General features: G+C 35.2%; 1 protein-coding gene across 1 annotated transcript; it reads left to right on the forward strand.

The window, feature by feature from the left end:
• Positions 1-696: 696 nt before the first annotated feature.
• Positions 697-2133, forward strand: LOC110103206. The gene has a single exon (XM_020831816.1). It carries the CDS (start codon positions 697-699, stop codon positions 2131-2133), a length of 1437 nt encoding a protein of 478 aa, XP_020687475.1.
• The last annotated feature ends 9966 nt before the right edge of the window (positions 2134-12099 follow it).

The following is a 12099-nucleotide window of genomic DNA, read 5'->3' on the forward strand; positions in this document are numbered from 1 at the left end:
TGCTGGATTAACGTGCTAATTATTATATATTGTCACCATTGATAATAGTAGTTTTGAATATAATGAGATGGAGATCCATTGTTTTTTATATAAATTAATTATATTGCTATGGTTGAAATGTAAGAAGAATGGGAATTTAGTATATATATGTAATTGAATAAAATTCATTTTTTATGTAATAAATTTACTAAAGAAAATTATCACATAAAGACATAGGAACTATGTCGCATTTCCATGCTCTTTAGGAACAACAGACACCTTATACATTTAGACATCCTTGTATGTGCAGGTTTTTGTGACTGCAAGCCAATACAATTCCTTTCACCTATAAAATTACTCCCACTGTAGATCAGCTGACAAAGGCTTATTTGGGACAGCTTTTTTGATGGTTTACTTTTCATATTACAATTATAAATTTGTTTGACTATTATTTTCTCACTGTTTTTTTATAACCAAAAAAATAATTAAGTTATTTTCACCATACAACAATATTACAATCTACTTTATAAAAAGTAGTTCATCACAGCGCTCTGAGTTTTCGTCGTAGTCGCCTCTGAGGCGATTTCTAGGGTTTCCTTTGGCCTTCTTCCGAGCGCTGTTTTTCTCTCTTCTCTGTCCGTTTTTCTCTCATCATGTGCTATCTGATGGCCCTTTCGGCCTTCTTGCCCTGGTTGGGGCTTCATTCGTTTGGCAGGGATGTCTTCATCCAACGTTTGGGGGAAGACTACCAGCCCGTCACATGGAAATAGCAGAGGCTTTTTCAATCTGGATGCTGATTCTACCAAGTCTCCTACTCAATCTTTTAAAGACGTGCTTTCTAGTACCACGATGCAAGGTGATAGCGCTCCTAAACTTACGCAATCTGTTGTGAACGGTGTTCCTGCTATTTTAATTTCTGATGAGGATGTTCTTAAGTTAGCTAGTCCGTTTCAGTTTACTATGGTTGGTAAGTTCGCTTTGCATCGACCGAATCTTGACTCTATTAGATCATTTTTTGCTAATCTTAAACTGACTGGTTTTTACTCGGTGGGGCTTTTGGATTCTAGACATGTAGCGATTCAGTTATCTAATGATCTTGACTATAGTAGAGTGTTTGCTCGGAGATCTTACTTCATAAATAATTGTCAAATGAGAATTTTAAAATGGACCCCTTTTTTTGATGTTCATGAAGAATCCCTTATAGTTTTGATTTGGATCTCGTTTCCGAACTTAAGGTTACATTTCTTTAACCCCCAAGTTTTACATGCTCTTGGCTCTGTTTTTGGGCGGCCTTTGCAAACTGACCAAGCTACGGCTTCGAGGACCCATCCCTCTGTGGCTAGGGTTCTGGTGGAAGTTGATATTTTGAAAAAACATCCTAAAGAAGTTTGGGTTGGCTCAAAGGCTTTTGGTTATATGCAAAAAATCGAGTTTGAGAAGGTTTCTGATTTCTGTTCGCATTGCAAAATTCATGGTCATGCTATGTCTGATTGTTTTAGATTACATCCTAAATTAAAAAAATCTGTGAAATCTACGGTTGAGATAGCTGATTGTCCTGTTAATTCTATCTCTAATATTGTGCCAGATCAAATTTTATCTCATGATGTTATGGATGTCCAGGTGGAGAAGGAGAATGGCTGTGTCGGGCAGGAAAACGAAGTGGAGGTGGTTGCTAATAGTGAACGTAATGTATTGTGCAATGATAGTGAGAAAATGCCAATTTTTTTTGTATCTGTTGATTCCATGCTAAAAATTTCTATTGATTCTGCTTTGGCTCATACGAAAGCTAACTTAGCCATTAATGAGGATTCCGATGTTAGTGAAGAAGGGGAATATATTCCTTCTGAAAACAAGAAGGAGAATTCAGTGCAAAATGTGGAAAGTAGTGAGAATTGTGAAAAAGGGGAGTATATCCCCACGAAAAACAGGAAGGAAAAATCTATGCAAAATCTTGAACGTGGTACTTCTCTACCTGCTGAGTTAGAAGGTTTTAAGTCTAAAAAAGTCATTGTGGATGATTCCTTTCTTAATAATGTTGGGAAGGACCAATTTACTAAAGTTAATAAGAAAAAGGGGAAGAAAAATAAAGAATCTGTATCCTCTACGCCTTTCTCTACTAGAGCACAAACTAATGCCAAAGGTTCTCATGGTTAAGTCCCTTATTTGAAATGTTAGAGGTATTGGTGGAAAGGACTTGAAAACTAGAGTTAAAAATATTTGTAGGATTCATAATATTCAAATTCTGGTGTTACTTGAACCCATGATTGCTATGTCCAAACTTGAAAATACGGCATCTAAGTTAGGTTTTATTAATAAATTTGCTAATTGTTCTAATAAGATTTGGATTTTCTAGAAGAATGTTGTCACGGTTGATATTAGGGAAGATTTTATTCAAGTTGTGCACGTTTCTATATCTATGTTTAATTTTAATTGTAATGCTTCCTTTGTTTATGCTGCTTGTTCTATAATGGGCAGAATTGCTTTGTGGGATCAGATTAAGAATTTTGCCTTGATTTCTATGGGCCCGTGGTGTGTTGGAGGTGATTTCAATGTTATTGCTAATGCAAATGAGAGATTGGGAGGTAAACATCCCAATTTTAATGCGATGGAGGATTTTAATTCCATGATTTCTTCTTGTGACTTACATGATATAGGTTTCTTTGGTAATGCTTATACGTGGAATAGAGAAAATTTGTGGCAAAGACTTGATTGAGTCTTATTTAATCAGGATTGGATTGTCAAATTCCATATGACTAATGTGGAGCATCTTAGTATGACTGTTTCTGATCATGCCCCTTTACTTCTTTCTATAAATGCTAATAAGAAGTTTATTCCTACTGCTTTTAAATTTCAAAATATGTGGCTTGCGCATCATTACTTTCTTAATGTTCTTGAAAATAATTGGAAAGCTCCTTTATTCCCGTGTAACAATGTTTCGGGTATGGCTAAACTTTGGAGCAAACTTAGTAGGCTTAAACAGGTTTTGAGATGGTGGAACAAACATACTTTTAAAAATATTTTTGATAATATTCATGATGCTGAAAAAAGGGTGATGGATTTGGAGCAGAGGCATCAGCTTATTCCTGATAGTGATAAGCTGTCTGATCTTAATGTTACTAAGATAAACCTGTTTAAGTTACAAGAACAGGAAGAGATATTTTGGCACCAAAAGGCTACGACTAAATTTACTATTGAGGGGGATAGGAACACTAATTTTTTTCATGCTTTGGCTAATAAGAAAAGAATTAGGAACCATATTTTCAAAATTTCTACTTATGATGGTAGGGTTTTGGAGGATGAGGATTCTATTTTATTTTCTGGTGTGGAGCATTTTAAAAATATTTTCAATAGGGATTTTATTCCTAATCCCATCAACAATCCTTATATTGTTCCTAGTTGTATTTCTGAGGAGGATAACTGCCAGCTTACTCTTGTTCCGTCTGAGGAGGAGGTTTGGAAGGTTATGCAGGATATGAATATTGATTATGCTGCTGGACCTGATGGGTTTACTACTAATTTCTTCATTAAGACTTGGCACATCATTAAGGAGGATATTTTGGAGGCAGTGGCTGACTTCTTCTCGGGTAAACCGTATTTGAAATTCTTCTCTACTACTAACATCATTTTAATTCCCAAGAAAGTTGTTACCAATAATTGGAATGACTTTAGACCTATTAGTTTATGCTCCTTTTTTAATAAGCTTAATTCTAAAATCCTTGCTACTAGACTGGTTAATATTCTGCCGAGAATTATTTCTCAGAACCAGACTGGTTTTGTGAAAGGTCGTAGCATTTTTTATAATGTTTTACTTGCCCAAGAAATTACTCATGATATCAATACGAAAGTTAAACGGGGGAACTTTATTTTGAAGTTGGATATTACTAAGGCTTATGATAACCTGTCTTGGGATTTTCTTTATAAAGTGCTGCTTTTATTTGGTTTTAACCAAGCGTTTATTTCGTTGATCAAGAATAGTATTGAGCATTGCTTCTTTTCTGTTATTATTAACGGGAAAAGTCATGGTTTTTTTAAATCTAGTCAAGGTGACCCCCTCTCCCCTGCTTTATTCATTATTGATACTATGAACCCGTCTCCTTCCATATGCCTTAGATTGGAAAGATTAATTAACAAGTTTTTTTTGGGTGCTAATAATAATAAATCTTGTATTCTTTGGTCTTCTTGGCAGAATATGTGTAGCCCTTTCAATGAAGGTGGCTTAGGTTGTAAGAATATTCTGGATATGGTGCAGGCTTTTTCTTACAAACTTTGGTTCTCTTTTAGATCGAAAGTCAGTTTATGGGCTATTTTCATGTTTACTAAGTGCTGTAATGAGAGGCATCCCACTTTAATCCAATTTAAAAGACTGACTCTTCAGTTTGGAAGAGATTATGCAATATCAGTTGGTATGCTGACCCTCTTATCCAATGGGGTTTGGGTAAAGGGGATGTCTATTTTTGGCAGGATAATTGGCGTTGTCAATGTTTTATTGATAGTATGATCTCTTCTCATACTCCTAGTAATACTAAGGTGATCTTTTATTTTGACAATAATCAATGGGATGGTCATAAACTTAGACAAATCTTACCTGATAGCATTCTGCATCTTGTTTTGAACACCCCTTTAAATACGTTGGAAGATGACCGTATCCTTTTTAACATGACTACTAACGGTATTTTTAATATTAAAAAGGTTTGGGAGAATTTTAGGTGTAAGAAGGAGGTTTCTAATGTTTATGATTCTATTTGGCACAATAGTATTCCTTCGTCCTATTCTATTCTCACGTGGAGATGTATGAAAGGTTATCTACCGGTGGATGCCCGTCTGTGGAATAAAAGTTTCTATCTACCTTCTAAATGTTTATGCTACTCTAACATTGAGTGTATTAATCATGTGTTTCATTTGGGTAAGATTGCTCAAAGTGTGTGGAAACATTATGCTTTGATGGTTAATAAAACTATTCCTATTTTTGATTCTACTGCTATGAATGGTATTCAGTCTTTTTTAACTATTTGGATGTCTAATGCCAAAGTTCATGTGCTTAATTTATTCCCTATTACTATCTTGTGGTTTATTTGGAAAGCTCGCAATGAGGCGAAGCATGAGGGGAGAAAGATGGAGGATAAAAGCATTATTTCCAATGTTAATCATAAATTACTTCAAATTTGCTGGCAAGCTTCTTTCTACTAAAAATTTTATTCACTGTGATGCTTTGGGTGTGTATCTGGGTATTCCTATACATATGGAGGTTGTGATGAGTAGGGAAAGGATTGTGTGGTGTATTAAACCTGTTATTCCTTATTTCAAACTTAATACTTATGGTTTTGTTGACAATCAGCTTGCTGGTTTTGGTGGTCTTGTGTGTGACAATGTTGGCAAAGTGATTGTGGCTTATGCGGGCCCTTTATCTCTGTGTAAAGTCATTTTTGCTGAGCTGATGGGGTTACTTAAAGGTCTTATCATTTGCAATAATAGAGGTCTTCTTAATATTGAGATTGAGGTGGATGCTTTAAGTTTAATTAATATTATAAAAAATGTGGATACATTCTCCTCAATTTTTTTGTATTATTAGGAATATTTGTTTGGCCCTCTCTAAGCTTAACTATTTGATTAATCATGTGTTTAGAGAGGGCAATGTGTGTGCTAATTGCTTGGCTAAACTTGGTAGTAGGTTGGAGGAGGAAAGGCAGTTTGATGTGATTACTTTGCCTCTTAATTTGAAGGGGCTGGTTAATCTGGATAAGATTGGTTTACCTTATATCAGAAATAAATGATTTTGCTTTCTTGGTTGTGGATCTGGAGGTTTTGTTGTTTGGCTCTTTATTCTGTCTGTTCGTTTGGGCTGCTTGGTTGGGGTTGTTGGTTTGAGTTGCCTGGTGTTATTGTTTGCTTCTCTTACTGCTACTGGGGGTGTGGCTTTATGGGTACCCCGTTAAAGTGTTTTACTTATGTTTGGTTGGTTCTTTGTCATTGTGTTATTATGCTGTGGATTCACTGGAGCTGCTTGAAGGCTAATCTCTTGGCTATTATTTCATTTATGTATGGTGCCATGAGCTGCGATGGGTTTTGTAGATTTGAGTTGGTTGTGTCTCAGTTTGTTTGCAGGTCGGTTAGCTGGAGTTTCTGGTATATTTTCTTTGCTAGGTGGATTACTTTGGCTGGGAGTATTGGTTTATCCTTTGGCCTGTTATTACACTGGGTGGACTGGTGGATGGTTTTAGCTGTGTTGTATTTCTTCTGGAGCATTCCGTCTCTCGGCAATGGGTGTATTGCTTGTCTGCATAATTTTATTAGGATGTCCAATGCTAGGATGTCTAATGTTATGTTGAAGTCGTGGCCTGATAGGGATAACACTGGGATTTTTACTTTTATTATATACTTTATTTCTCTTAATGTATTTTGGAGAATTCCTTGCAGGCATCAAAATAAACTTCGTGTTACGAGCGTCAGTGACCGCAAGGTATTCTCTCTCTTTTTGGTATTTCTATTTCTATTATCTTCAGGTTTTTTGCAGGAAGACTAAGCTGAAAGGGACCATTATGCTCTTCCTTTTTTGGGTGCTATTGTCTCACATCTCGTATTATTTTCGTTATTTTTTTTGTAATCGTAGAAAAAGGATCCTTCGGCTCATAGGTTGTTTGTTTTTCTTTTTCTTTTTAATTGTAGCTCATGCGAGCATTAGAGAGTTGGAGGAACCTTTTAAGGACTCTGTAAACGATTTTTGTGATTTTAATGCGTAGGCCCCTTAGGTGGGTTTTAACCAAAAAAAAAATCTACTTTATAAAAAGTTAGAGTTGCCTCAAACAAAGCCTTTGTTTGGAACCGCTTATTTGCTGCTTTTGAATGAGCTTTCTAGTATAACAATCTTAAGTTTTATACTAAAAAATTATTTCAAGAAGTAATAAAAAAACTATCTCAAATGAAATCATAATCTAAATTTCCTCAACCCAACCTCTATGAGCATCTTACTGACTCCCTTCAATATCTCAATATCACACAAGGGCCTACGAATCTATCAATGCACCCATTCACTATGAACATTATTAAATTTTGATTGAACAAGCTATCGTCAAGATTGCAAATCAATTATAGGCTATTGTGTATTCTTAGTTAGACCCTTAAATTCCTGGTACATTGAAAAGCAATTCATTGTAGCTAATTCATCAACTAAGGCAGAATATAAGCCTTAACTGCAACTGCAACTAATATCATCTAGCTCTAGCTTCTCTTACAAGAACTCAGTATTCATGTCCACACTCTCTTCAATGACAAAATTTGAGCAACTGAACTAGCTAGCTAAGAACCCGATGTTCTATTCACAACAAATGCATTAAAATAGACCACCACTAATATGCCACCTACCCTAGAAGTGCTCCAATATGAGAATGCTTAACCTTAGCATTTCTAATGAAATTCCAATCGTTGCATTAGAAGGTTCCTCGATGATTAAAATAATATTTTCATATTCATAAGGAATTTTATAACCTCCTCCATTTAGATAACTAATATCATCGTCAGTGCCCTTAACTTAGAATCATCCACCTGGAAAATAGAATTCTAGCTGTTGAGTTCTCATTTTCCGGTTGATGCACTACTCGGATGTTATTGGTAAAAGCTCAAACTCTCAATAATCAAGATATTGTTCGCTTTTCTCTTTGACCTAATAGTCTCACGGTTTTATTCTCCTTGATATATCACGAAAAAATTACCTTGACCGAACACGAATCTCGAGGCAAAAATCAAATAGAAACTTCAAAAATTAAATATGGGATCATCTAAACTCTAATTTCAACAAAATTATAGTCAAACTGAATGTCTTGGAAATACGAACTCAACGACACAAAATTCAACTCGATCCGAGCCCAAATGGGTCCAAATCGAAGACTCGAAGCACATTTGGAAGGTTCAAACCATAATTTGGATTGCCAAAAAATTTCCAAATGTGACGTGCTTATAGTCAAATCGAGCGGCTAGACGAGACGAATCCAACGAGCCTAAGATCGCCGAATTCTAATATCATTAAGACCTTCAAATGTCTCACAAACGATCCACAATCAAGGGATTCAATATCGGTTGTCCATCCAAACCACTCCACATTTGCCCTTGATCCTCCCCCTATTTACGGGTCATGCCACTCTCAGAAAACTATAAATAGACCTCTCACTTCTCTTGAGAGGGGCCCCAAGGAAGAAGAATAAGAAGATAAGAGAAGAAGAGGAGGAAAGAAACTCCTCCTCGACCACCGTCGGAGTTCCGCCCGACTTTCAAGTGACGCCGGAGTTCTTTCCGACTTCCAAGTAATGTCAAAACTCTGCCCGATCTCCAAGTGGCTCTGGAGTTTTGTCTGAATAGCATCTAATGCCGGAGTTCTCCTCGGCTGCTGACTGACTTCAAACTTTTACCCGACACCGGACCTATATTCATCGTCAGATTTCCACCTGACCTCGGACTTCTGCTCGTTGTCAGACTTTTGCCAGGCATCTATTCGATGCTGCATTTCTGCCTGTTGCTAGACTTATATATGACGTTGTCCTTCTGACCTCCGTTGTTAGACAACGGTCCTTCTGATCTCCGTCGCCCGTCTACTACGATCCTTCTGACTTACGTTGCCCTTCTTACTTACGTCGCCCACCGACTACAGTCCTTCCGACCTCCGTCGCCTGCCGACTATGGTCCTTCTGACTTATGTCGCCCACCGACTACGGTCCTTCCGGCTTACGTCGCCCACCGACTACAGTCCTTCGTCCGACCAAACAAACACATCAACTGTGGTTCTTTATATTCCCACCATGTAATGTACTTTATAAGATGTACATCAAGCCAAGGTCTTCCCCCTAAAGAAGGGTCTCATTTGTAATCAACTCCAAATACTAGTGGATTCATTCAAATTAGCTAGGCCCCCTGGTTTTTCCCCCTTTTTAGGAGTTTTCCACATAAAAATCCTGGTCTCATAAATGTTAAACCCTCTCTCTTATCTGATTGTGTGCCAGATTTTCATACAACGCTAAGACACTAAACTTTATTTTTCTCTACCGCGGCGAATACTCCAGGACGCAACACCCCTGATATAACTTCTTAGGAGGTCATTCATCCTAAAATTGCTCTTATACAAGCATGTTAAATTTACAAATTTCTAATAAAATTTTAGCCATTATATTATTTAAAATTTTATTTAATGTTTTAAGGAATTTCACAAATATGTGATCTTATATTTTTTATTTTCACAATTTTACTACCATAAGTCAACTCTGCTCTAATTAATAGCAGCAGAACCAACATCAGCTTTCTCAGTCAAATTTACTGGTTTTTGTTCTCTCCTTCCTCACTCATTTAAATTGTCCTACTCATCAACAGTTTCTGAATCCTGAATCCAAATCCCTCCAAAAATTTCTGCAGCGTCTGCATAACACTAAATATGTTTGTTTGGTTCCTCAAACAGACAAATTTTGAGCTTGATGTATTAATTGTTCAGTTAATCCCATATTATTTTATAAATCTGTGGATTTGCTTCACACGTGCAGCGCAGATTATCTTATTACAGACTATTTATTACAATTCATAATCTATTGCACGATAACTGTAAGGCAATCTTGGGTAGTACGTCACGTATATACTAAAGATTACATGCTGCAATTAAAATATAACAGGCTGGCAGATTACATTAATATTATTATTATTATTTTTGGCTTATTGCATGATTAGCTTGCATTCACTTAAAAATATTTGCTTTTATTTTTTTATAGGGAAATTTATATACATACCATTTTATAATATCATATTTGCATATCTAACACCTAAAAACTTTAATATTACATACATACCACCATATACTATTTTAATATTAAATATGCCACTCATATTTCCTTCCTACCACTCATATATTTCATTTCTATCACTCAAGTTTGATATAAAAATGAACTATGGGTGGTATATACGTAATATTAAAGTTTTAGGTGTTAAATATGTGAATAGAATAGTATAGAGTGGTATGTATGTAAATCTCCTTTTTTATATCAATTTTTTAACATATTTGTGACAATTTTTTACATTTATGTGAATATTAAAAGATAATGATGATTATTGCTTGCTAGAAAATTTATGAAGTCAAATTATTTCTGCCTAAAATATAAAACTACCTAAAACATAAAACAATAACTATTTATGATAATAGATATGTTGACGGCACCCGATGGCACGTGGTGACAACATATGGGAAGTGGCGACAGCTGGCGATAGCCACCATGGGTGACAATGAAGACAGCTTGCGGTATATCTGATAAACAACCAAGTCTGCTAATTTCGGGATATAGTAAAAATAATGTAAGGGTTGGATTTTAAACTCATTAAATTTTATTACTTTGAATAGCTATATTTCTAAAACTCCTATAATTGAAATACTTTACACTCAATACAATTCAAATAAAATTGCTGATAAGTAGGAAATAGTACTATTAAAAAGTAGTTATAAAGTTGTTTGAACAATATCTTTTAGGATCACTTCCAATTTGATCATGATGATTTTTATAGTTATTAAATTTATTATCATATGAATATAATATATAACAAATGTGATTTATTTATTTTTTTCCTAATTTGTCAAATATTGTAGTAAAAAGTTTTTAATATAGAAAATCAAATGAGTATGTATGTAAAAAGATTGGAGTAGCTCTGGTAGGAATAAGATTAGAGAAAAATGGTTTGATCACATAAAACATTAGTCTTTCTATGACCCGGTTTGTAGAGTAGATATATTATATATAATTTATATTAAGAAAGGTAGAGGCAAATCTAAAAAGATTTGATTAGAAAGTATTAGAAATGATTTTTTTATTAGATTTAAATGAAAATTTAACTCTTAATAAAATACAATAAAAAAGTCATATAACATATCTCAGGTAGTGTGATAAAGAGTTGATATTATTGTAATCGTCGTTGTGGTCAAATATTTTCCAAAAATATTAATGCTAAAGTTAATCCACTTTATTTTTGAATTAAATTCATAAGTTTTTTTGTTAAATAACAAAAATAAGAATATCATCCAATACAAATATAATACTAAAATAATAGTATTTATTAAATAAAATAACTTCTTTTTCATATAAAGCATAGTATCATAAATGTTACCAAACAAGTAAATTTATTTTTTAGTAACAACTTTTATAATAAATTTCTATTATAATTTCTTGAATCATTTAATCAACAGCATAAAATACAATGAACAAAAATATTGAACAATGAAGAATATTAATGTGTGTTGAATTTCACCTCTTATTGGTAAGTTTTGTCGAGATGAAATTGCCTACAATACTGCAGACATGGATGCACGACATAACCTTCCCGGTTGACCTAGGCAAGTCAACATCAATGCTCTTCCCAAAGGAAAAGAGAACTGCTATTCTTTTCTCTAAAGGAAGAAAAATGTTTTGCTTCCACCTCACAACTAAGCCTGACAAAGGATAAACTATGTTTGCGCTTTCTTTTATAGAGAGATTATTACGTGCAGAGTCTGGACATAGAGAACTCTTCGATTTTGTGAACAGTAAAAGCACAATTATTGTTGACCACTGCACTTTTACTATTCACCTCTAGGGGTGTCAATTTTTGACACGACCCGAACCTGACCCAGAAAAATCCGGGTTAGGGTCAACCCGGACCCGAAACGGGTCGGGTTCGAGTTCAACAAATCAACCCACTTTAAAAATCGGGACGGGTTCGAGTTGACCCAGCTAACCAAAATTGACCCGAAAATGAACCGAAATGGACACGAAAACTCCTATTTTACCCGATTTTGACTCGAAAATTGAAGATTGACCCGAATTTTGACCCGAAAATTAGCAATTTTAGGTCAACTTCGGGTCAATAGTGTCGAGTCTGGTTGACCTGTACCCGAATCTGGTCGGGTTGACCCAGACCCGAATCGGGTTGGGTTCGGGACCGGAAATCTTACTCGTTTTTAAAAACGGGTCTGGTTCGGGTTGACCCAAATAGTGCCGAGTCAGTTCCAAGTTCAACCCGAACCCAACCCGTTGACCTTGACACCCTTAATCAGCTCTGTACTTTTACTATTCATAATCACAAAAATGAGCAATTATCTATATTAGTCTCTCTTCTATGAAGGAAGAA

The sequence above is a fragment of the Dendrobium catenatum genome, unplaced genomic scaffold, assembly GCF_001605985.2.
Source record: "Dendrobium catenatum unplaced genomic scaffold, ASM160598v2 fragScaff_scaffold_1074, whole genome shotgun sequence".
NCBI classification, from domain to species: Eukaryota; Viridiplantae; Streptophyta; class Magnoliopsida; order Asparagales; family Orchidaceae; genus Dendrobium; species Dendrobium catenatum.

Excerpts from the sequence above, each read along its gene's own strand:
- LOC110103206 (XM_020831816.1), top strand. The coding sequence starts at position 697 with ATGTCTTCATCCAACGTTTGGGGGAAGACTACCAGCCCGTCACATGGA.